A 26,469-nucleotide genomic window follows, 5' to 3' on the forward strand; every position below is an offset into this window, starting at 1 on the left:
ATACAGTATACAGATTCTCTCTGAGCTTTTCATTTTTACGTGGCATTATTATTACTCTCTTTCTTCTATTTTTTCATTTTTTGAGACAGAGTTTCTCTGTGTAACTTTGATCTGTCCTGGAATTCACTTTGCAATTACAGAGATCTGCTTGCCTCTGTCTCCTGAGTGCTGGGATTAAAGGCATGTGCTACCATACCCAGTTTGTGGTTATTACAAATGATGCTGCTATGAATATAGTTGAATAGATGTCCTTATATAAATGTGCATCTTTTGGGAATATGCCTAAGACTAAAATTACTGAATCCTGAGGTAAGCTGATTCCCATTTTCCCAGGGAACTGCCACACTTATTTCCAAAGTGGATGTATGAGTTTGCACTCCCACCAACAGTGGAGGAGTGTACTTCTTTCTCCATATCCTCTCCAGCATAAACTGCCTTTGATTTTTTTTTTTTTTATTTTAGCCATTCTGACAGGAATAAGATGATGTTTTGATTTGCATTTCCCTGATAGCTAAGGATGTTGGACACTTTCTCAAGTGTCTTTCAGCCATTTTACATCCCTCAATAGAAATTTCTCTATTTAGTTAAGTACCCCACTATGTAATTGGATTATTTGGTGTTTTGGTGACTAGCTTCTTGAGGTTTCTTTGTATATTTTGAAAATCAGCATTGTGTCAGATGTGAGGTTGATGAATATCTTTTCAAATTCTGTGGGCTGACATTTTTGTCTTGTTGTGTCTGTGCTACTAGTGTTAAGTTCAGGAAAACGGTCTCCTGTACCACTATCTCTTCCAAGAGGTTCAGTGTGGCTGGATTTATGTTGCGGTCATCGATTCATTTGGACTTAAGTTTTGTGAATAGCAATAGATATGGATATATCTAAAGTCTTATATAGGTCAGCATCCAATTATGCCAGTATCATTTGTTGAAGATGCTTTCTTTTTCCCATTGTATAATTTTAGTTTCTTTGTCAAAATTCAGGTGTTCTTAGGTATCAGGACTTTTCAATTCAATTCCAAAGGTCTACCTATTTTGGGACCAATACTAAAATGCTTTCAGGACTATAGCTCTATAATAGAGCTTGAAGTCAGGATGGTGACGCCACCAGGACTTCCTTTATTGTACAGGATTGGTTTGGCTATCCTGGGTCTTTTATTTGTCCATATAAAGTTGAGTATTGTTCTTTCGGGTTTGTGAAGAATTGTGCCAGGATTTTGATGGGGATTGTACTGAATTGGTAGATTGCTTTTGGCAAGATTTCCACTTTCACTATGTTGATCCTACCTATGTATGTGAGCACTTTCCACTTTCTGGTATCTTCTTTAATTTCTTTCTTTAAAGACTCAAAAGTTCTTATAGGTCTTTTAATTGTTTGGTTAGCATTACCACAAGATATTTTATGTTGTTTGTGGCTATTGTAAAAGGTGATGATTCTCTGATTTCTTTCTCAGCCACTTTATCATCTGTATATAGGGCTACTGATTTTCTTGAGTTAATCTTGTATAGTGCCAATTTGCTGAAGGTATTTATCAGCTATAATGGTTAATTTTGTATCCTGCTAATTTACTGAAGGTGTTAATCAGCTGTAAGAGTTCCTTGGTAAAGTTTTACAGATCACTTACGTAAACAATCATATCATTTGCAAATAGTGAAAGTTTGAATTCTTCCTTTCCAAGTTGTATCCCCTTAACGTCCTTTTAGTGTCTTATTGCTCTAGCTAGCACTTCAAGTAAAATATTGCAGAGATATGGAGAGACTAGACAGCCTTGTCTTGTTCTTGATTTCAAAGGAATCGCATTGAGTTTTCTCATTTAGTATGATGTTGGCTGTTTATTTGCTGTATATTGCTTTATTATGTTTAGGTGTGTTCTTGTTATCCTTGATTTCTCCAATACCTTTATCATGAAGGGGTGTTGGATTTTGTCAAAGGCCTTTTCAGCATATAGTGAGATGATCATATGATTTTTCTTTTTTAGTTTGTTTATATGGTGGATCACATTAATAGATTTTCATATGCTGAATCATCCCTGCAAGCCTGGGATGAAGCCTACTTGGTCATGGTGGATGATTTCTCTGATGTATTCTTGAATTCGGTTTGCCAGTATTTTATTGAGTATTTTTGCATCAATATTCATAATGGAGATTGGTCTGTATTTCTCTTTCTAAGTTGTGTCTTTCTGTGGCTTGGGTACCAAGGTAATTGTAGCCCTGAAAAAGCAGTTTGGCAATGAACCTTCTTCTATTGAGTGGAACATTTTAAGGAGAATTGGCATTAGATTTTCTTTAAATTTCTGGTAGAATTCTGCACTGAAACCACCTGACACTGGACTTTTTTCGGTTGGGAGATTTTGATGATTGCATCTATTTCATTAGGGATTATAGGTCTATTTAAATTGCTTATCTGTTCTTGATTTAATTTTGGTAAATAGCATCCATTCAGAAAATTGTCCATTTCTTTTGAATTTTAGAATTTTGAGGAGTACACCTTTTCAAAGTATGATCTGAAGATTCTCTGGATTTCCTCAGTGTCTATTGTTATATCCACCTTTTCATTTCTGCTCTTGTTAATTTGAATGTTCTCTCGTTCTCTCTCTCTCTCTCTCTCTCTCTCTCTCTCTCTCTCTCTCTCTCTCTCTCTCTCTCTCTCTCTCTCTCTCTGATTTTTGGTTAGTATGGATAGAGGTTTATCTATTTTGTTGATTTTCGGGAAGAACCAACTCTTTGTTACATTGATTCTTTGTATTGTCTTCCTAGTTTCTACTTTATTGATTTCAGCCCTCAATTTGTTTATTCCTTGGTGTCGACTCTTCCGTGCTGAGTTTGCTTCTTTTTGTTTTAGAGCTTTCAGTTGTGTTCTTGATTCTCTAATGTGGGTATTATCCAGTTTCTTCATGTGGGCACTTAGTGCTATTAACTTTCCAATTAGTACTGCTTTCAAAGTGTCCCATAAGTTTGGGTGTGTGTCTTCCTTCTCATTGAATTCTAGGAAGTCTTTGTTTATTTCTTCCTTGATCCAGGAATAGTGCAATTGTGCACTATTCTATGTGTTTGTAGGGCTTCAGCAATTTGTGTTGTTGTTGTATTCCAACTTTAGAGTATGGTGGTCTAGTAAGATAAGGGGACTATTCCAATTTATTTGTACTTATTAAGGCTTACTATATTGCCAAGTATGTGGTTGATTTTAGAGGTTTGAAGTGGTGCTCAGAAGAAGGTATGTTTGTGTGTGTGTGTGTGTATGTGTGTGTGTGTGTGTGGATGGAATGTTCAATAAATGTCTGTTAAACCCAACTGGGTCATAACTTCTATTAGTTAACTTTGTTCTTTGTTTCTTTGTTAAGTTTCGATCTGGTGGACCTGTCTAGTGTTGAGAGTGGAGTTTTGTAATCTCCCATTATAAATGTGTGAGGTTTTATGTGCGATTTCAGTTTTAGTAATTTTTCTTTAAGAAGTGTGAGTGCCTTTGTATTTGGGGCACAGATGTTTAGAATTGAGACTTTGTACTGATGGATTTATCTGTGTTGAATAGAAAATGACCTGCTTTATCTCATTTGTTTGATTTTAGTTTAAAGTCTAACTTGTTACATATTAGGATTGCTACACCCACTTGTTACTTGGGTCCATTTGATTGGAAAATCTTTTCCCACCCGTTAAATCTGTCTTTGAAGTGTGTTTCTTGTATGCAGCAGAAGGATGGATTCTGTCTTCGTTTCCATTCTGTTAGCCTGTGTCTTTTTATAGGTGAGTTAAGATCATTAATACTGAAGGATATTAATGACCATTGTGTGTTAATTCTTGTTAGTTTTGGATTTGGTGGTGGTGGTGGTGGTGGTGCTGGTATTATGTGTGGATTTCCCCCCATTTTTCTTTTGGCTGTTGGTAAAGTGGGATTCTCTATTGCCTATGTTTTGGGGAGTGTAGAGTTTTCCTTGCAGAACTTTCTGTAGGGCTGGATTAATTGATAAGTATGGTTTAATTCTGGTTTTGTCATGGAATATCTTGGTTTCTCCATCTGTAATGATTGAATGCTTTGCTGGGTATAGTAGTCTGAGTTGGCATCCGTGGTGTCATAGTGTTGGTAGAATATCTATCCAGGAGCTTCTGGTCTTCGGAGTTTCCATGGAGAAGTCAAGTGTTAATTCTGATAGGTTTGCCTTTATATGTTACTTGGCCTTTTTCCTTTGCAGTTCTTAATACACTATCTTTATTCTGTATATATGGTAATTTGATTATTATGTGGCGAGAGGAATTTCTTTTTTTTTTTTTTTTTCTTTTCTTTTTGTGTGTGTGTGGGGGGGGGGTCCACCCTATTTGGTGTTCTATAAGCGTCTTGAGTTTTCATTGGCATATCTTTCTTTAGGTAGGGAAAGCTTCTATGATTCTGTTGAATATATTTTCTGCACTTTTGAGTTGGGTTTCATCACCTTCTTCTATACCTATTTTTCTCGGGTTGGGCCTTTTCACAGTGTCCCATATTCCCTGGATATTCTGTGTTAGGGATTTCTTGAACCTAAGATTTTCTTTGGCCAATCTATTTCTCCAAGTGTATCTCCAACACCTGAGATTATCTCTTCCATCTCTTGTTGGGAGCACAGCATGAAGATCCTTGTATCCACAGATCTCCAAATGTTAAGCACACAGGTTTATCTTTTCAATGGGAAAGATGAAAAACCTTTTTTCCATCCAAAAAAATGAGAATTAGGAGTGATGACTACCCTAGTGATCGGAATTATTTGTTGGGCCAGACCTTATCAAGCTCTTATAGTCATGACTTGGCTAGTAATCCAAATGACCTTTATAGCCAGAAGCTCCCCAATCCCCCACAGCCAGGACCAGAGGTGGCTAACAGCCCAGATGACCTCTACACTATCTGTATGACAGAGACCAGGCCAGAATCCTAGGTCCTTAAGCTAGTATATGTAGTCTGTTTCCAGAACTCATCATCTTGGAAGAGATGGCATGCAACCTGAGTTGAGTTTAAATGTAATTATTCTTCCTTGTGCAATGAGGATTGTATTACGACAGGAAACTTACAACAGGGCTTAAATACATTGGAAATAAAACACATGTTATTAGACTCCCTGAAGTCTGATCCAGATTGACAAAGTCAATCTGCACTGAGTTTTCATTCTTATCACTTCATATGGTTCAATTAGCAGAATTACACTGCAGGGAACCCCTCAAGTCCTTTTCTATCTTAATACCATAGTATAATAGTTCATGAAGATGGCACTTATAAAAGAAAGAGTTCAAAGAAACCAAACAATACAACTCACAGGAAACTTAGGCGTTAAAATGAAGATTCTGATTAAAAGTTGAAGGTTTCGTAAGCATTCCAATTATATAATGTTTATAGTATTTTAAAATGCAAAAATACCATTAAGAGGTTCTTTTTTTCTTTTTATTTATTTAATTTAGAAACAATCTTATTTTACATATCAATCCCCATGCCCTCTCCCTACCATTCTTCCATGCTCTCCGAACCCTCATCCCACCACCCACCAATTCCCCAAGGACAGTGAGGCCTTCCATGGGGAATCATCAATCTGTCACATCATTTGGAGGAGAGCCTAGGCCCTCCTCCATGTATCTAGGCTGAATGAGTATCCCTCCATAGGGAATGGGCACTGAAGGTTCATTTGTGCATTAGGAATAAATACTAGTTCCACTGTCAGAAGTCCATAGCCTACCCAGGACTCCTAACTGGCACCCACATTTTGAGGGCTTAGTATGGTCCAATGCTGGTTCCACAGCTTTACAATTGGGGTACCAGTGCACTCATGTTGGTCCCATCATCTGTTTCTGTGGGTTTCTCCAACCAGTCTTGACCCCTTTGCTCATCCTTCCTCCCTCTCTCCAAGTGGTTAGCTGTGGGTGCCTGCTTCTGCTTCCATCAGCTACTGGATGAAAGCTCTAGGATGGCAATTAAAGTAACCATCGATCTCATAGGGGAAAGGGCATCTAAGGCAGCCTCTCTTCTACTGCCTAGATTCCTAGTTGGGGTCACCTTTGTAGATCTCTGTACAATACCCTAGTGCCAGATTTCTCTTTAAACCCATAATGGCTCCTTCTATTAAGGTTACTCTTTTCTTCCTCACCTTTATTCCTTCCCCAACTCAGTCTTCTTGCACCCTCTTGTCCTCCTCATCCCACCCTCTTAACCCCTTCTCTTTTTCCTACCTCCCTCTATTCTTCCCCTGTGCTCCCAATTTGCTCAGAAGTTCTTGTCCATTTCTGCTTCTCCATGGGACCATTAATAGGTTCTTCTTACCTCTGCTTTCATATAAAAATAATTCTAAGCCCAGAAGATTCAAAAGTAAACAATGAAGGCTTCTGAAAGTGGGAATAAGCAAAACAAAGGACTTCTAAAACCATGTTCTTTAATGAATAGAATTGAAACTAACTCTCCTGAAAAAAATGCTAGTCATCTATTTTAAGTAAATCTTATAATAATAACTCACTGATGAACAGGCAGTCTAAGCCTGAACATCCAAAACACAATTGTAAGCACTCACAAAAGTAGTCTCACACTTCACAGGGTATACACAACATTCACTTTTAAAAGTGTCTTATCACAGAAACAATATTCCAGAACTGATCAGAATTAGATACTTAGGTCAATTTACTGAGAGATTCATCAGTATTTCAAGTACTAACCTTATAGATTTATGGATATAAAACATAAAAGAAACTACAAGCAATGTATACAATTGATAATGACGAACTACGTGTTGGTTTTAAACTTGGTATAGTGACTCAGGTTGCTGAGAATAGGTAAGGATGGGCAAAACAATAAAAAGAATTCGAAAAACAAAACAGGTCAAATATGGGGGTAGCTTAGGCTTATGCAATAAAAACCAGGCCTGAAATATAGAAAAAGAAAAACAATGTGGTACTGCTACAAGCAGACAGAAAGGAACTTCTAATGGACAGAAATTACCAAGAGAAGGATCAAGAGACTCAGAGACAGGACACCTAACAGTGGGAACTTAGGCCAGGACAACCTCCAGGAATAACGGTATTTGTTGGGAAGAAGGAAGGATACTGTCCAATACTAGAAAAGAAGGAAAATTAGTTCTGGTTTTAGTTAGGGTTTCTATTGCTGTGAAGAAACACCATGACTATAGCAACTCTTATAAAGGAAAACATTTAATTGGGGTGGCAACTTACATTTCAAAAATTTAGATCATGGCAAGACATGGAGGCATGCAACTGAGTGACCCACACCTTGACCTGAAGGCAATAGGAAGTGGTCTGTCTCATTGCCCATGGCTGGGACATATGAGATCTCAAAGTCTGCCTGCACAGTGACACACTACCTCCAAAAAAGCCACACCTCCTAGTAGTACCACTCCCATTGGGTATCATTTTCTTTCAAACCACTACATTCCACTCTCTGGCCCCCAAAGGCTTATAGGCATATCATAATGCAAAAATGCTATCAGTCTATCTTCAAAGATACCCATCATCTCATATGTTATAAATAAGTTTACCAGCTGGGTAAACTCCAAACTCTACAGCTCCCTATCTAATGTCCAAACACTTTTCAGATCTCTGACTCCATTCAGCTTTGTTGACTGCAGCATACTTCCTTCTTTCTCTTGAGCTGGCTCCACTCTCTTTTAGCAGCTGTCCTCAGCAGGTATCCCATGGCTCTGCCATCTACAACATCTTGGGGCTCAAGGACAATACAGACTTTATCTTCATAGCTTAGAGCAATAGCCTCTATTGGCCTCCATTCGGGGACACCCTTGACACATGCCAGGCCTTAGCGGCTTTCCTAAGTCTTGAGGACAAATTCCAGAACCTTCCTTCTATCCTTAAATGTAGAAACACATGGCCAAAACTGCCAAGTTCTGCTGCTTTGCTAGGCTAAAAGACGACCCCCTCCCTTGTTCATTCAATTACACTGTCACCAGCTGTCTTTCACTGCCTAAACTGGCTGTCCTGAAACTGGATATCTAGACCAGGCTGGCCTCAAACTCAGAGATCCACCAGCCTGCTTTCGAGAGTACTAGAATTAAAGATATGCACTACCTCACCTGGCTCTCACGCTTTTCTTTAGTTCTTTTTCACAATTTGGAAACTTAGCTGGGTGGGATCTTGCCCATTAAAAGGTTATCACTCCCATTATTCTATTTCTTAATTTGTTTATCTGCTTGAACAAAGGATTTAGCTTTATGATATTTTGGTGTACCTTTTCTCTTTAAGTTTTACATTATGTAAATTACCCTGTTCAGCTTGCTCCTTTTTATTAAAAATCTTCAATTCATTAGAATTGCCATTAATATAAAAAACCAGAGTCTATAAGGCTGTTTGGAGATGTCCTCTGACAATGGAATTAATCCAAAACTCTTCATTTTTGCCTCAGGCAGACTCATTGGACAGGGGCAAAAGGTGGCCAGTTTTTTCATCAAAATATCACAAGAATGATCTCCAGGCAACATACTAAAATTCTTCTCTGAAACCTCTTGAGTGAGCACTGAGTGTTAGTCACTGAGGCAAATTTCATAGTCCCTTTCTTCTATCCTTAAATCCAGAACCACATGGTCAAAGCTGCCAGTTCTGCTGCTTACTGGGGTTGGAACATAGCTCCCTCTTTCAATTTATATCTTCACCAACTTTCTATTTTTGATGGTTACCTTCAGTGCCTACGCTTGGATATTCTGGAACTTGCTCTGTAGATGGGAGGAGGGGCACCTCTAAGTCAGAGATCTGCCAGTCTCTGCATCCCAAGTGTTGGGATTAAATGTGTACACCACCCACCCAGATCTAACTTTTTGTTTCGTTTCTTTCCACAAACTGGAAAACTAGCTGAATGGGATCTTGCCCTGAGTTTACCACTCCCTTTATTCCAATTCCTAATCTGTTTATCTCCTTATGTGGTGACATATTATTTATTCTTTAATAAAGCCACTAGAAATCAAAATGCAAAGCTAGCTGCAGCCATAGAGCCAGACAATGGTGGCATACAACTTTAACCTGAGGACTCGGAGACAAAGGCAGGTGAGTACAAGGCAACCTAGGGTTATATTAGAGTGACTCAGTCTAAAACAGAAATAGCTCACACAAAGGAGTGGTCTTTGACCCCATGTCTAGAGAGGTATATAAGATAGGAGCGGGGCATTCAATATTCAGTCATAGAGATTTAATCTCCAGCCACGATGAGGATAGGACAGTGTAGTGAGATATCCACCCTGCCCACACCAGTGGGGATAGGGGTAGATGTGACCAGTGGAGTCTAGGTCTGGACCCCAAACTGGATGTTCTCTCTTACTTCCGGGTCAGAGACAAGAGTGGTTCGGAAGACATGGTTTCATGGGAACCCACAAAAGTCATCTGTTTCGAATCTAAGTTCCTGCAGGCAAGATCCTTGATGCCCAAATCCTGGCCTCTGCCAAAGAACGAGGTCTCAGCTGGAGAGCGCCAGTTTCCAGTGAGATCCAACTATCCTGCAAAACCTTCTCAAGTTCCAGCTCAGCCCTTGCCCTCTTCCCCCAGGATTGGCCAGAGGTGAGTCTGGGCCCAATCGGGGCTGCCTGTCCCCTACAACCTCTTTTCCCCCCTCCCCCAACCGAACTCCCTGGGTTGGCCCCTGATCCTGCTGGTACTGTCTGCCGTCCCCATCGAGAGCACCCTAGGAGCTCTGATACACCCCCACCCATCCCCACCGCCAGCCTACCCCCCCCTACCCTGAGCCCTACCCCACCCACAGTCCTGCCGCTCTGGTTGAGCACTGGGACAGAGGGTGGAGCCAACAGTCCACCCTACTTCAGAGACTTCTTGGAGCAACTATGGACAAAGGAGACCTGACTATACACGCAGGACCACCAGTAATTTCCACCTGCTTGGTCTCTGACCCCGCCTCAAGTCCTCTGCTGGAGTTCAGGGCCCCTCCCAGAGATCCACCTATCTCTGCTGGTCCACGCTGAGTTCCTGCGGGCAAGATCCTTGACCCCCAAAAAACGGGCCTCTGCCAAAGAAAGAGGTCTCAGCTGGAGAGCACGAGTTTCCAGTGAGATCTGACTATCCTGCAAAACCTTCTCAAGTTCCACCTCAGCCCTTCCCTTTTCCGCCAGCTATTGGCCAGAGCTATTGGCCAGAGGACCACTGTGAGAACCTGCTGGCATCTTCTTCTGGATCCTCATCCTTGACCCCATCCCTGGATCCCTGTCTGCGAAGAAACCTCCTAGAGAGCTTGGACCACACAGAACTACAGATATTGAATCTCAGAACCACATAAGCCCATCGGGGAAGTACCATAGAGGGAGGGGGAGACCCCACCAACACCTACTGGAAGAAGCTATGGGAAGAAGGCAATACAAGAGAAAACCTAACAACAGAAAGACAAGCATGACACCAACAGAATCTAGGGAATCTACACCAATTAGAATGGAACACAACAACAAAGCAGAGGAAGCAGAACTTAAAAATTACCATCATAAAAATGATAGAGACCCTCAAAGAAGATGTGAGAAATGGAAGAAAAAACACACAAAAAAGTAGAAGAAATGAACAAATTCCTTAAGGAAAGTACAGAAAGCCAAGAAAAAACAATTAAGCAGGTGAAGGAAACAGTTCAAGACTTGAAAACAGAAATAGAGAAAATAAAGGCAACACAAACTGAAGGAATGCTAGAAATTGAAAAACTGGGCAAAAAAATCGGCAACTACACACACAAGCATAACCAACAGAATTCAAGAGATGGAAGAGAGAATCTCAGGCGCAGATGATAAACTAGAAGAGATAGATTCATCAACCAAAGAAAATCATAAATCCAACAAATCCTTAACACAAAACATCCAGGAAATGTGAGACACCATGAAAAGGCCAAACCTAAGAATAATAGGCATAGAGGAAGGTGAGGAAGCCCAGCTCAAAGGTGCCGAAAACATATTCAACAAAATCATCGAGGAAAACTTTCCAAATATGAAGAAGGACATGCCCATGAAAGTACAAGAAGCATACCGAACCTCAAATAGGCTGGACCAAAGAAAAAAGGCCCCTCGACATATAATAATCAAAACACCTAGCATACACAAAAAAGAAAGAATATTAAGAGCAGTGAAGGAAAATGGACAGGTAACATATAAAGGCAGACCTATCAAAATTACACCTGACTTCTCCATGGAAACCCTCAAGGCCAGAAGGTCCTGGATAGATGTTCTAAAAGTATTAAGAGAACACAGATGCCAGCCTAGGCTACTATATCAAGCAAAACTCTCAATCACTATTTATGGAGAGAACAAGATATTTAATGACAAAACCAGATTTTCCCAATACCTATCTACAAATCCAGACCTACAGAAAGTATTGGAAGGAAAACTCCAACCCAAGGAAGGTAACTACGCCCACAAAAATGTAGGCAACAGATAATCCAACTACACCAGAAAACAAGGGTGAAGCAGAACTAATATATTCACAATTCCGCTGCCAATAACAAACCTAAATCAAACAAGCATCAACAATCACTCACCCTCAACATTAATGGTCTTAATTCACCTATAAAAAGACACAAGCTAACAGAATGGATACAAAGACAGAATCCATCCCACTGCTGCATACAAGAAACACATCTAAGTTTCAAAGATAGACATTACCTCAGGGTAAAGGGCTGGGAAAAGATTTTCCAATCAAATGGAAATAAGAAGCAAGCAGGCATAGCTATCCTAATATCTAACAAGTTAGACTTCAAACCAAAATTAGGCAAAAGAGATGAAGACAATCATTTCGTATTCATCGCAGGAGAAATCCATCAAAACAAAGTCTCAGTTCTGAACATCTATGCCCCTAATACAAAGGCACCCACATTAGTAAAAGAAGCACTACTAAAACTCAAAGCTCATACAAAACCTCACACACTTATACTGGGAGACTTCAATACACCACTCTCAACACTAGACAGGACCACAAATCAGAAACTCAACAAAGAAACAAAAGAACTAACAGAAGTTATGTCTCAACTGGGGTTAACAGACATCTATAGAACATTCCATCCAAAGACAAAAGAATATACCTTCTTCTCTGATCCACATGGAACCTTCTCTAAAATCGACCACATACTAGGTGACATAACAAACCTCAACAGATACAAGAGAATAGGAACAGTCCCCTGCATCTTATAGCACCACCATGCTTTAAAATTGGAATTCAACAACAACACAAATAGCAGAAAACCAGCAAACCCATGGAAACTGAACAATGTGCAATTGCACCACACCTGGGTCAAAGAAGAAATAAAGAAAGAAATCAAGGACTTTGTAATATTTAACGAGAATGAGGACACAACATACCCAAAGTTATGGGACACCTTGAAAGCAGTGCTACGAGGGAAGTTCATTGCACTAAGTGCCCACATGAAGAAAACAGAGAATAGTCACATAAGAGAATTAACAGTTTACAATTAATAAAGTGTCTGTGTGTTTATTCAGGGCTAAAATGAGCAAGGTGGTGCAAGAACTTTCATCAATAATATTCAGCTTACGATCCTACATTCAAAACAGCTGGACAAAACAGCCCTACAGACTACAGCTAGGATATCTGAATCTTCTTCAAATCCCCCAAGACAGCGCCCCTTACCAGCAGGAAGTAGTTTGGAAAGAACGACACCCAAATTCCAAAATATTGTGTATAAATGTTTGTTTTCATTTAATTGGACTTTGTTATATAAAATTAAATTAAAAAGGAAAAAAAATAATATTCAGCTTACAATAAGCAATGTTTGCACTGGGGACATGGCTCAGACACAATCAGGAGGACCAAGTTTGGATTCCAAGCAATGATGTCTCCCTGTCCCCAAAGCAGGGATCCTAAAACTGACTGGCCAGACAGCCTAGTCTAAAAAATAAGCTCCAAGTTCAATGAGAGCCTCTACCTCAATAATTAAAGTCCAGAGGCTGGACAGATAGCTCAGGGGTTAAGAGCACATTGTTATTGCAGAGGACCTAAATTTAGTTCCTAGAATCTACATCAGGCAGCATATAAGCACTTGTAACTCCAGCTCCAAAATGACTCAAAGCTTTATTCTGAGCTCTGTGGGCACCTGCATTTATATGCAAATACCACCACACAGTCAGCTAACAATTATCTGAAACTCCAGCTCCAGGGAATCTGATACCCTCTCCAAGACTCACTGGCAACTGTTTATATGTGACCTTTATTCACAGATACACATACTTATTATATAAATTTTTAAAAATCTTGAGGCTGGAGAGACGGCTGGATGCTGGATGCTCTTCCTGAGGTCCTGAGTTCAATTTCCAGCAACCAGAAGGTGGCTCACAACTATCTATAGTGTGGGACCTAATGTCCTCTTCCTGCATGCAGGCATACATGCAGATAGAATAATCATATATAAAATAGGTAAGTCTATTAAAAATGTCTTTATAGCTAAGGATGTTGAACACTTTCTTAAGTGTCTTTCAGCTTTTTGATTTACTCTATTCTTTCTTCAGTTCTATACCCTATTTTTTAATAGGGTTATTTGGTGTTTTGTTGACCAGTTTCTTGAGTTCTTTGTATATTTTGGAGATCAGCCCTTTGTCAGATGTAGGATTGGTGAAAATCTTTTCCCAGTCTGTTGGCTGCCATTTGGTCTTGTCCACTGTGTCCTTTGCCTTACAGAAGCTTCTATGTTTGGGGAGGTCCCATTTATTAATTGTTAATCTTCAGTGTCTGTGCTCCTGGAGTTATGTTCAGGAAGCAGTCTCCTATACCAATTTGTTCAAGGGTACCTCCTACTTTCTCTTCTAAGAGGTTCAGTGTGGCTGGTTTGATGTTGAGGCCTTTGATCCATTTGGACTTGAGTTTTGTGTATGGCGACAGACATGGGTGTATCTGCAGTCTTCTACACACCATCATCCAATTGTGCCAGCACCATTTGTTGAAGATGCTTTCCTCCCCCCATTGTATTCTTTTAGCTGTTTTGTCGAAAATCAGGTGTTCATAGGTGTGTGGGTTAATATTAGGATTTTCAATTTGATTCCATTGGTCTACCTGTCTATTTTTGTGCCAATACCAGGCTGTTTAGCTATCAGGGAAATGCAAATCAAAACAACTTTGAGATACCATCTTACTCCTGCCAGAATGGCTAAAATTAGAAACACCAAAGACAATTTATGCTGGAGAGGATGTGGAGAAAGGGGAACACTCCTCCACTGCTGGTGGGAGTGCAAACTCATACAGCCATTTTGGAGATCAGTATGGCGGTTCCTCAGGACAATGGGAATTAGTTTATCACAGGACCCGGCAATCTCCCTCTTAGGCATATACCCAAATGATCCACATCCATGCAACAAAGACATGTGCTCAACTATGTTCATAGCAGCATTATTTGTAATAGCAAGAACCTGAAAGCAACTAGATACCCCTCAACTGAAGAATGGATAAAGAAGATGTGGCACATCTATGCAATGGAATACTACTCTGCAGAAAAAAAAAAAAAAAAAAAACAATGGAATCCTGAAATTAATAGGCAAGTGGATGGCACTTGAAGAAACCATCCTGAATGAGGTAACCCAGTCACAAAAAGAGGAACATGGTATGGGTATGTACTCGCTCATATATGAATTTTAGACCTAGAGCAAAGGATCACCAGAGGAACTAGGATACAAGGTGTATTCTAAGAGATTCATATAAAGTCCCTCACAGAAGGGGGAAGGGACAAGTCCCCCAGAGCACATGGGAAATGGTGGGGAGGCAGTGAATGGAGAGAGAAGTAGAAGAAAGAGAAGGGGAGGAGAGGAAAGCACATGTGACTAGGAAAATTGAGTCAGGGTGGGAAGAGAAAATGAGAGAGAGAGAGAGAAAGAGAGAGAGAGAGAGAGAGGAGAGAGAGAGAGAAGAGAACATAAAACAGGGAGCCTTTATTGGTTTGAAGAGAAAACTGAACCTAAAAAAGGTCTAGAGACCTAAAGACTGCCACCAACTAACAATTTGAACAATCGTGGAAAGGCTACCATAAATGTCCTTCCCGGATAGTGAGATCAACAACTAACTTATCCTCCATCATGGAACCCTCATCCAGTACCTGTTGGAAACAGAAGCAAACACCCACAACTAAACACTGAGTCGAACTAGAATCCAGATACACAGGGAGAGGACAAGACCAGGTTGCAGAAACACATAGAGACAGCTGACCTGAACGAGGAGGAGCTAACGAGCCCCTAGAATGATAGCTGGGAATCCAGCATGGGACTGACTCAGGCGCCCCCTGAATATGGGTCTCAACTAGAAGGACTGAGAAGTCTAAGGGACCTCAGACAGTGGAACCAGGATGTATTCCTGGTATATAAGAAGACCTTAGGGACACATCCCCCATGGAGGGATACTGCCTTAACCTAGAGACAGAAGAGAAGTCCTATTCCCTACTTCAAATGACTTGACAGATTTACATGACCCCACCTGGATTTTACATGTGGAAATGGGGTGGGGGGATTGGAGGGGAGGGTGGTCAGTGTGCATGGGGGGGAGAGGGTAAGATGGAGGGAGGGAGGGGGAACTGGGATCGACATGTAAAATAAAAAATAAATAATTAAAAAAATGTCTTTTAGAAAATTCTGAATGCTCTTTACCATATACACACATAAAATGTTAAAGAGATAAGCACATTTAATCTTATTTAAATACTACATAATATATACATGCTTTGTAACACCACATATATCCCATAAAATTTTTTGTTTCATGTATCACTTTAAACATAGGGCTAGACAGAACCTGGAAGCAACCTAGATGCCCTCAACTGAAGAATGAATAAAGAAAATGTGGTACATTTACACAATGGAGTATTACTCGGCAGAAAAAAAAATGGGATCTTGAAATTCACAGGCAAATGGATGCAAATGGAAGAAACCATCCTGAGTGAGGTAACCTAGTCACAAAAGGATAAACATGGTATATACACACTCATATAGGGATATTAGACTTAGAGCAAAGGATTACGAGCCTACAATCCATATTACCAGAGGCTAGGAAGCAAAGAGGACCCAAGAGAGACACACATGGTCCCCCCAGAGAAGGGGAAAGGGACAAGATCTCCTGAGAAAACTGGGAGCATGGGGGTGGGGGTGGGGGAAAGGGAATTAAGAGAAAGAAAAAAGGAATAGGGAGAAGGAAGATTGAGTGAGGGGGGGAGGGGATACAGTAGAGCAAGAAAAGAGATACCATAATAGAGGGAGCCATTATAGGTTTAAAGAGAAATCTGGCACTAGGGAAATGTCTAGATATCTACAAGGATGACCCCAACTAACAATCTAAGCAATAGTGGAGAGGCTACCTTAAATGCCCTTCCCATATAATGAGATTGATGACTACCTTATATGCCATTCTAGAGCCTTCATCCAGTAGCTGATGGAAGCAGAAGCAGACACCCACAGCTTAGCACTGAGATGAACTCCAGTTGCAGAAAGGGAGGAGTGATGAGCAAAGGGGTCAAGTCCAGGCTGGAGAAACCCACAGAAACTGAACAAACCTGAACCAGGGAGAGCTCGTGAATCCCAGACTGACAGCTGGAAACCAGCATAGGACCCTGAAAGTGGGTGTCAGTTAGGAGGACTGGGCAGTATATGGGGCCTCTGGTAGTGCACAAATGGTTGGGAGCCCACCTCTCAGCCTAGACACATGGGGGAGGGCCTAGGCCCTGTTCCAAATGATGTGACAGACTTTGAAGATTCCCCCATGGAAAGCCTCACCCTTCCTAGGGAGCTGAAACCCGGTGGTGGGGCAGGGGAGGAGGGGAAAGAGAGGGAACTGGGATTGACATGTATAACAAGATTGTTTCTAATTTAAATTAAAAAATCATTTAAAAAAATAGGGCTAGAGACTGGGCATGGTGGTGCCCTCCTTTAATCTCAGTACTCAGAAGGCAGAGGCAGGCAGTTCATAGCCAGTCAGATATACACAATAAATTCTAGGATAGCCAGAAATACATAGAAACTCTCAAAAAAACAAACATAAATAACTACTACCAAAAAGAAAGAAAGAAAGAAAGAAAGAAGGAAGGAAGGAAAGAAAGAAAGAAATGAAAAGTAGGACTGAGAATACAGTTTAGCAGTAAATATGAACAAGGCAGATACTTTAAAAAACATAAAGCGGTTGAGGAGGTAATTCAACCAATAAAGTGCTTGCCATGAAAGCATGAGGGTATAAATTTATTCTCAGTATCCACATAAAAGCTGGGTGCTACAATACAAGCATATTTCCAGCACCAGGAGGCACAGACAGGATGATCCCTGGGCTCACTGGCCATCCACTCAAGCTGAATCAGCAACCTCCAGTTTCAGTGAGAAAATACCTACTTCTTACGTATATGTCTAAAAAAAGTTCAGACTTTTTCAAATAAACTGATACATAGACAGACAGACAGATGGATGGATGTGATATATGTATGTATATATGTATGTATGTATGTATGTATGTATGTGTGTGTGTATGTATATACTTTTAGATAATTTTATTTTGATGGTGGTGGTAGTTTGTTTGGGGGTGTCTGTCTGTCTGTTTGTTTGAGACCAGGTTTTACTTGTTTGTTTGTTTGAGACCAGGTTTTACTTGTTTGTTTGTTTGAGACCAGGTTTTACTATGTAATTCTGTCTGCCCTCAAACTCACAAGATCCATGCCTCTGACTCATGAATGCTGGGGTTAAAGGCATGTACCACCCCACCCCAGTTAATTTTGAAAAGACAAAAGAGGCTGAAATTTGGCTCAGCAGTTAAGAGCAAAAGGAAAACATATGGAAGCTCACAGCTGTCTAAAATTCCAGTCCCAAGGGATTCAACACCCTCTTCCAGCCTCCTCAGGCAGCAGGCACACATGGTATCCAAATATACCTGCAGATAAAACACCAATATGCATAAAATAATAGCCATTTAAAAAGACAAAGCAAAATGGTCATGGAAGTAGAAACTATGTAATAAAGAATATTTTTATATATTTCAGTTAAGCAACAACGAGTCTCAAAGGGATGACAGTTCTGATATAACATATAGGACACTGTTTAAAGCAAGCAGTGTTATGACGTCTAAGCAGCTACATCTTGTGAAAAGTATAACATGATCAGTAAAATATAAGGAAAGTGTTACAGAATGGGCAATTATACTCATCTTCACTTGAAATCAGCTGAATATGCCTGTTGTGATGGCATATGCCTATAATCCCAGCATCTGGGTAATGGATAGAGGGTGAATCAGAGTACAAGGTCCTAAATAAAACCCTGTCTCCAAAAAAAATTAGCTAAATGCTATTTATATCTGTTAGGTGTTAGAAAGATAGTATAGTAGAAAAAGAAACAAGGACAGAGTCATACAGAAATGAGTTCAAACCAAATAACCTAGTTTCTTATGTAACTAACCTTAGATATGTCAACTTCTCTGAGTTGGTCTTCTCAATACAAACAAAACTTTTGGGGATAGTGTGAGAGCTAAAAATATGTCTAAACCTGCCCAAGGACAGATAAACCTGTAAGCCCCACCTGTCTAAAAACAGGTAACTTCCTGAAATGCTAGGGGCTATTGTTGATAAAGATAACAAGCCACGTATTTTCACTTCTGTAAACAATGTTGGTTGCCCCAACTGCACAGGATGTGCTCGATCACATGTAGCTGAAAGATACTTGGGCAGGAAGTACATCAGGATGTATGCTTGCACTCGACTGGAAGGCAGAAGTACATAGCCTCATAGATTCTTGCTTTTATAAACACTGGGATTAAGGTGATTGCCATTCCATGGGAATCCTGGGTATGGAACTGGCCAGTGTCCATCGTTCTGCTCCTACTTAATAAACTTTGCTTCAAATTTGGCTGAAAAAAATGTAGTAGTGATCTTAGTCTAGCCCAGTGGGATTAACAATAAGTGTAATATGTGTGACCTCTAACAGCTGATAAGTAATGTAAATCAAGCATTTGGTACATGAACTAGACCACAGAACTCCATCATCAGTAGTTATCTTTCATCCCCCTCTCTCCAGAACAGACCTTGTATTCAGTGGAGTGCCAGTTACACTTCATGCAGTGTCCCTGGAAAATGAAGCCACGTTGACAGCACTGGCTGCTGCCAAGTATAGTTCAAGTTTTGAGCATTTCATATGTAAATGTATAAAAATATGTGCAATAGCATACCTTCACTTTCCATCCCACTCCTGCTTATTGCTATTTTTAATCTATTTCTTATCTATCTCCCCTAGCAATACAAGCACTATATAGGCAGGTTCTCTGGTCCATATTGAACTGCATAAATAAAATACAAGTAATTGGAAAGTTTTTCAAAAGTAAGGACAATGAAACGTGTTTAAAAAAAAAAAAAAAAAAACAGATTAGGAGCTGGAGAGATGGCTCAGGAGTTAAGAGAACTCACTGCTCTTCAGAGGACCCAGAGTTTGATTCCCATCACAAACACAGTGGCTTACAACTATCTGTGACCTCCAGTTCCGGTGGATCTAACCTCCTCTTCTAACCCTGAGGGCATGAATTTGGTGTGCATACATACATACATATAGGCTAAGCCATATTTCTCATTTTAAAAAAGATTAGTCCAAATAGAACACTAGTAGCACAGTCCCTGTAGTTTTGTTTTTTGTTTGTTTGTTTTTCCCCAGGGTCAAGGTAGTGCACAAATCAATTTAATGTTATCCACAAAAGTACATATACTCATAACAGAGAAAATTAATCTAGGCCCTTGCTAAGGCCTCACACAATGAGAAAGAACAGAAGGAGGGGATGAAAAGGGAAAGAAATGAAAGATAGGACTGGAATAAAGGATATTCTATACAGAATCTAGAAGTACATAAAAAGTCTTAGTAATTAAAAAAATAGGGGGATGGATGGAGACAAGTAATGGTTTGTAGTTATTATATGATTTGGATACATTTTTACAAGAGTATTTGTTACCTAATTAGCATAACTTTTATTTTAGAAATGATGAAGAGAAACAAGGCCATTAATTTTCAGTAGGCACAGTATCTCTGGAATACATAATATGATCTTTAAAGAAACGTTCCAAGGACAGTATTACAAGCCTAATGTTTAAACACACTCATTTTTTAATTCCAGGGGTAGAAATGCTATTTCTTTAGTAGTTTTATTTTCTTTTCCAGACAAAAGAAAAAAATAAATATGAGTAATTTTCAAATGCTAAAATTAAAATAGCAAACTATTGTACATCACCTAGCACAATTAAGAAAATAAAGGGGCTAGGTATGGTAGAGTGTGTCTTTAATCCTAGCACACAGAAGGAACAGGCAAGATCTCTGAGTTCCAGGCCAACCTACTCTAAGTAACAAATGCCAGACTAGCCAGAGCTACACAGTAAGACCCTGTTCTCAAAAGGAAAAAAAAGTCAATATTAAACAAAAGGGCCAGTGATGTGGCTTAGAGGGCAAGGACACCTGCTGCCAAGCCTGACCTAAATTTAATCCCCAGAACCCACATGATGGAAGGGGAGAACTAGCTTTCTCTTTCTCAAGTTGTCCTCTAACCTTCACTGGCACACCATGGTACATAATAAGTATATAAATAAATGGATGCAAAATAAGTAAATAAAGTAGAAATACTTCCATATAAAGGACAATAGTCATAGATGTCTAGATGGAACACCATCCAAGGCATCCTTAATAGGAGAGATACTTCTTTTAGAATTATAGAAAAGGAAACAAATGTTATCACTTATTAGCACCTTTTTAGTTTACTATTTTAGCTTACATACACAGCCTCCCATACCTTACATTTACTTTACCTGTATGAATTAGCATCTGCAAACATTCTACAGAGTTGTGAAAAGCTGCTTCATGAATTGGCATCCATCCCCTGTTGTCAGCAACATCCACACTTCGACCTTTTTTTAGTAGTTTCCTTAAAATTTTAACATTGCCTTCTCTGGCAGCAATTCCAACTGCAGAGCATGTGTTTGAGAAAGCCTCTGTAAAATCCATCCTTCCGGTTAGTCTATAAAACAAGGTCAAAAAAAACAGTACTAGTCAGTAAAACGATACTGATCAGCACATCCCAGTGGGCCTGTCTAACATCTCATATGAGAAAAATAGGAAAACCTGTCATGCCACACACAACTTCTGCTATAGCCCAACCCATATGTCTCTCATGTCAGTTCCTAGAAATATTTTTTAAAATATCAAGGTTTATTTTTCAGTCTTTCCCCCTCTGGAAATTTCTGTCAGATCTTTCCCATGGGCTACCTGTTCACACCACACTGAAATACAGAGACTCTACTATTAACCACCATTTGTGCCCAGCTTTACTTCCCCTCACCCAAAAATCTCAGTATATGACTCTCATAAACTATTACCATATGTTGGACTGAGATTCAGGATTCTCAGAGAAACATTTATATTCTCAGTACTATTTCCATCCCACTTCTGATTTTTCCTAATGGTCCTTACGGGAGGATAATTGTCAGAAAATGCCAACATATCTAGCCCAATACTGATGAAATCTTCCTAGAAAAATATGCTAAGTAATTTGTTCAAAAAATGTTTGAAGAAGGAGGTTAAAAACAAGCATAAAATAGTTCCTATAAACTTATGCAAGGTCACCTTTAAAATAAAACTATAAGTGTAGAAGTTAGTTCTATACTAGGCCAAACAGCTAATGTCAGCTATAAATTAATCTGGTGGAATCTAAAAGATATTAACAGGCATTCAAATGCTCAATTAACAGTTATTTCAAAAATACCAGCTAAATAAACAGCAATGAGAACTACATACTCACAGAGAGATCCTATCTCAAATTGTTTACAGCCTCATAGGAATAGTAAATATATGTGGTCCAACACAGATAATGTAAAGTGTCATAAAAGTAGGACAGATTGAAAACCATATAAACTAAAGAATTTGTGTCCACCTGATAAGAGATGTGAGCTATGCCATATTTAACAGGGAAGACTTCAAAATGAGACAACAGGCAGAAGAGCATTCCTAGACAGAAATGGAAAATCACAAACAAGAAAAAGGAGGTGAATAACCAAGGGAAAGGGACAGTGAGTAAGATAAGCATGTCACTTTGGAAGAAGGATTAGAGAAACAAAAAACAGTAGAAAAATAAGATTACAGAGGTAGCTTAAGGCCAAACTGGAGGCTACTTAATGCTAACCTATGCTTTTCTGAACCATACTAACATCTTGACAAAATAATTACATGTAAAAGAAAACAACACACTGATAATTTATACATGTGTTCATTTAAATAAAAGAAACTATATTTCTACCCTGAAAACACACATACAAGGACTCAACTCTAAAAATATTTAAAGAATAGCATTTGAATAAAAATAGGTAGGTATGAGTCCCTGTCCAACATTCATTGGTTCCTCTCTTGGCTACAGTGTTAATGATTTCGGGATAAAATATCATAACCTGAAAAAAAAATGAACATAACTTAATAATATCTCTGAGCTTCTTAAAGGAAAAACAAGTCCAGGAAAAATCTGCTGTTAGAGCAGCAGCCTTCCTTTCCAACTCTAATGACAGCTAGCTGACGTGAGCTGTTTATAAGAGATATCCTTTCATAATATCTACCTATGCTCTAGTGAATCCCAAACATTTTTAAGATAATTAAGGAAATTCGCATATGGGATATTTGATGCTGCAATTTTTAATAATTTTCTTATATTTTTAAAGATTGTGTAGGAATATTTAGTAGCAAAAAGTGACGTAACTTATTCCAAATGCTTTAAATTTTGTTAACTATTAATGACAAGCTCACTCATGACAATGAATATGTATAACAACACTTTAATAAACTTTTCTGTGTACTGAATTTTTCCAAATGTGAGAGGTATGTAAGAAAAATGACAGCAAAGATAAGATAAATAACTACACCAGGCATTGTGAAACTACCACTTAGAAAAACTATGAAAAGGCTTGATTATTCTTAAGTTAATGTTTCCTCAATAGCAGCTTCTGATGACTGCTTTTCAAGAAATACTCTCTAAACCTGGGTACATTAGTATTCTCTAATAATGCTAACAATCAGAAACAGAAATCCTCACAAAAGGGCAGTCATTAAAGTTTCTGTTCTTACACACCCCCTCCCCCAGCACTAACCAATAGAACCTAGTATTTCTTAGGATGCTTTACCTCATGGACAGATTCATGAAACATGTTTCTCCCCAGTAAAATGCACATCCAAACCAAGTTTTCTACAGTTCAGTAATTGGCTCCTGACCTTCTTTCAAAACCCTGTGTATGAGTTTAATGTTAATAACCTTTACCTAGAATATATGCCTTAAAGATTCCTGAAACTTGAGAGTTGTTTTGTTTCTTTACTCTTTAAGCAACTATAACAACACTGATGGCAATATTAGCTTACTTTTCAATAAGATACCAATCAAAGACATAAAACAAAACTCATTTTAGTCTTTAGAGGACAGGGTGTGAGTGTGTGTCTTAATTTTCAATTTTGGGGCAATTTAAATACACTATAATCTTAAGAATACAAAGAACACAGCCCAAAGCAAGACTAAGAAAACAAAGTCTACAGATTTTTCTCCTAGTGCTTTTGAACTAAATTTTAAGATGCTCACCATAACTCTGCAAGAATAAAGCTACCTGGAAGGAGAGGGAATTAAAAAAAAAAAAAAAAAAAAAACCTTAAGAGTTAAGGAGATGCGCTTCTAAAAAGATTGAAAAGATGCGCTTCTGAAAAGATTGAAAAGATGGTGGCGGCTACAGGGAGAAGGGCTGGGCGGCCTGGGGTAGAAGGCTGCAGCACGGGTTCGCAGCCTGCTGATGAGCTGTACCGAGTTCTGCCCTATGGCAGCGGCTGTGGCCGGGATGGTGCTGACAGGGGCAGGAGCGGTGTGGCATCATGGCAGCATGACAGCAGCTGCTCGCAAGGGCAGCCTTAAGGTGTTGGCGCAGAAAAATGACTTGGGGCAAATGGAGAAACTTTCCCTGCGTAAACAGCGGTTCATGCAGTTTTCATCCATGGAGCATGAGGGAGAATATTACATGACACCCCGGGACTTCTTCTTTTCAGTAATGTTTGAGCAAGTGGAGCGTAAAACACTAGTCAAGAAGCTGGCAAGAAAGGATATCGAGGATGTGCTGTCAGGAATCCAAAAGGCACGCTGTAGATCATCTTTTTTTTTTTTTTTTTTTTTTTTTTTTTTTTTAAGAGACCCGGATGATAAAGGGGTAATTTCATATACCAAGTATCTTTTCTTACTTACAATCCTCACGAAACCTCACACTGGGTTCCATATCGCTTTTAAAATGCTGGATGCAGATGGCAATGAGATGATTGAAAGAAAGGAGTTTGTCAAGCTGCATAAGATCATGAATGAGCAAGATGACTTCAAAGACAGTGAAATTAGTGAGACCGAATCCCATGACCCAGCAATAAATAAGCCTGGAATTAACACAACCCTTCAAGTGCAGCGGTTCTTTGAGAAAAAAGGAGAGAGAGAGAAAAAAAACTTTATTATAAAGAATTTGAAGATTTATGGAAATTTTACAAACATAAGTTCAAGAAATGGAATTCCTTCAATTTTCTAAGGGTCTGAATTTCACAAGAAAGGAAGACTTTGCAGAGTGGCTCCTTTTCCCTACTAACACTGAGAATAAAGACATCTACTGGAAAAAACGTGAAAGAAAGGTTGCCAGTAGGAGAGAGCATTAGTTTGGATGAGTTCACGTCATTTTGCCATTTCACAACGCATTTGGAAGACTTTGCCATGGCCATGCAAATGTTTAGCTTAGCTCATCGCCCTATGGGACTGGCTGAGTTTAATAGAGCTGTGAAAGTAGAAACTGGACAGGATCTCTCAAACAATATTTTGGACACTGTCTTCAAGATCTTAACTTGGACGGTGACGCATGCCTCAGCCATAGGGAGTTTCTTGGAGTATTGAGAAACAGGATGCATCAAGGTTTATGGGCACTGCAGCAGCAGAGTATGCAAGAGTATTGGAAATGCATAAAGAAGGAAAGCAGTAAGGGAGCCAAGGAAGCCTAGAAACAAGCTGGAAAGGACCCTTTTTAAGGAAGAGATGTGTAGCCATTGCATTGCCTGAGGTGCCAGAATTTGTGACATTCTTTCAAAGAATTAACTGTTTCTCTCTAGGTCTTCATTGAGTTACTTTGTAATATAAACACGACATGTACTCATTTTCTGATTCAGGAAATGGGGGAGGGGCTGAAGGAGGGGAGATAAGTGTGTGCCACAGTGTGCATGTGGAAGTCAGAGGCCAACGTGTGGGAGCCAGTTCTCTCCTCCTACTGTGGGAGTCCCAGAGACTGAACTTGGGTCATGAGCTTTGGTATCAAGTGCTTTTCCTTGACAAGCCATCTTACTAGCTCTGACTCAGTGATTTCTTCGTAAATTTTCATTAAAGAATATAATAAAAGGAACAGGAAGTATTCCTGTATGAGAACACACAATGCATTGTCAGAGGCCTGTATGCAAAGTGACACTCTGGTAAGCTGGAGGCTGTCACTGAGTTCTTGGCCATGAGAATATGAAATGCTTTCTAAAAGGCTAAACAAGTGCCACCAGGGAAAGGGACTTAATTCTCAAACAGGTATGGATGCCAGATGCTGTCTGTGGCTTCCTAGGGAACACCTGCTACACCTGCAGTGTATCCTATCCTATGTAACTGTTCCCTAGCAGTATGTTCCCTGCCTTGAAAATAACATGTATGTGGCAGTGCCTTGTATTTACATTGATACAAGAAAAATAGGCTTTCTTTTTTAAATTTTCCTTCTTTTTAAGATATAAACACAGTACCCTCTCCCATACATATAGGTGTGGGGGCTCAGCTGCATGGGACATAGGTGAGTACCACACTTTCCTAGCAACACATACACATGTACACACACACATATACACATGATCATAAGATCAAGGTCTCATAGGTAAGATGTATTGGGTTGTGAGAAGCATTCAAGGTGGAACTATAAAGTAGTTGGCAATAAAAGAAATATGAAATATGCCAGGTGGTAGTGGAGTATGCCTTTAATCCCCACACTTGGGAGGGAGACGCAGGTGAATCTCTGTGAGTTCGAGGCCAGTCTGGTCTACAGAGCAAGTTCCAGGACAGGCTCCAAAGCTACACAGAGAAACCCTGTCTTGAAAAACCAAAAATTAATTAATTAATTAATTAATTAATTAATGATGTTATGTTATGGGGAGATGTATGTATATGCTCACAGGTGGGCATGTATGTGAAAGCCCCTGCTCATATAAGTAACCACTCACCCCAATAAACTCATTAATACACCCCCCCAAAAAAAGTTAAGAAGGAGATCCAAGAGAAACAATACATTTGAATCTAAATATAAGGAACCTCAACAATCCATGCTAGTACTCAGTAAAGAATCTACACCATCCTCCAAGTTTCCCATTAACAAACAACAAAACAGTACCCACTGATATGAGAAAGGAACACTACTCAACAAGTGCTGAGTAGTATTACTCCAATTGTGGGGTTTAAGTAATGGGACAGCACAACTGCTTTTCTCTGAGG

General features: G+C 39.5%; 1 protein-coding gene and 1 pseudogene across 1 annotated transcript in view; one reads left to right on the forward strand and one right to left on the reverse strand.

Moving 5' to 3' along the window:
- Asb3 (ankyrin repeat and SOCS box containing 3) overlaps positions 1-26,469 on the reverse strand; it is a 198,676-nt gene that overhangs the window by 133,445 nt on the left and 38,762 nt on the right. Inside the window, exon 2 of the mRNA XM_051178751.1 lies at positions 20,726-20,934. Within this exon, the coding sequence (XP_051034708.1) occupies positions 20,726-20,921 (196 nt within the window). The 5' untranslated portion in view covers positions 20,922-20,934. The remainder of the gene's footprint in view (positions 1-20,725; positions 20,935-26,469) is intronic.
- Positions 23,659-25,258, forward strand: LOC127217749 (calcium uptake protein 2, mitochondrial-like; annotated as a pseudogene).

The sequence above is a fragment of the Phodopus roborovskii genome, unplaced genomic scaffold, assembly GCF_943737965.1.
Source record: "Phodopus roborovskii unplaced genomic scaffold, PHOROB, whole genome shotgun sequence".
In the NCBI taxonomy this organism is placed as follows: domain Eukaryota; kingdom Metazoa; phylum Chordata; class Mammalia; order Rodentia; family Cricetidae; genus Phodopus; species Phodopus roborovskii.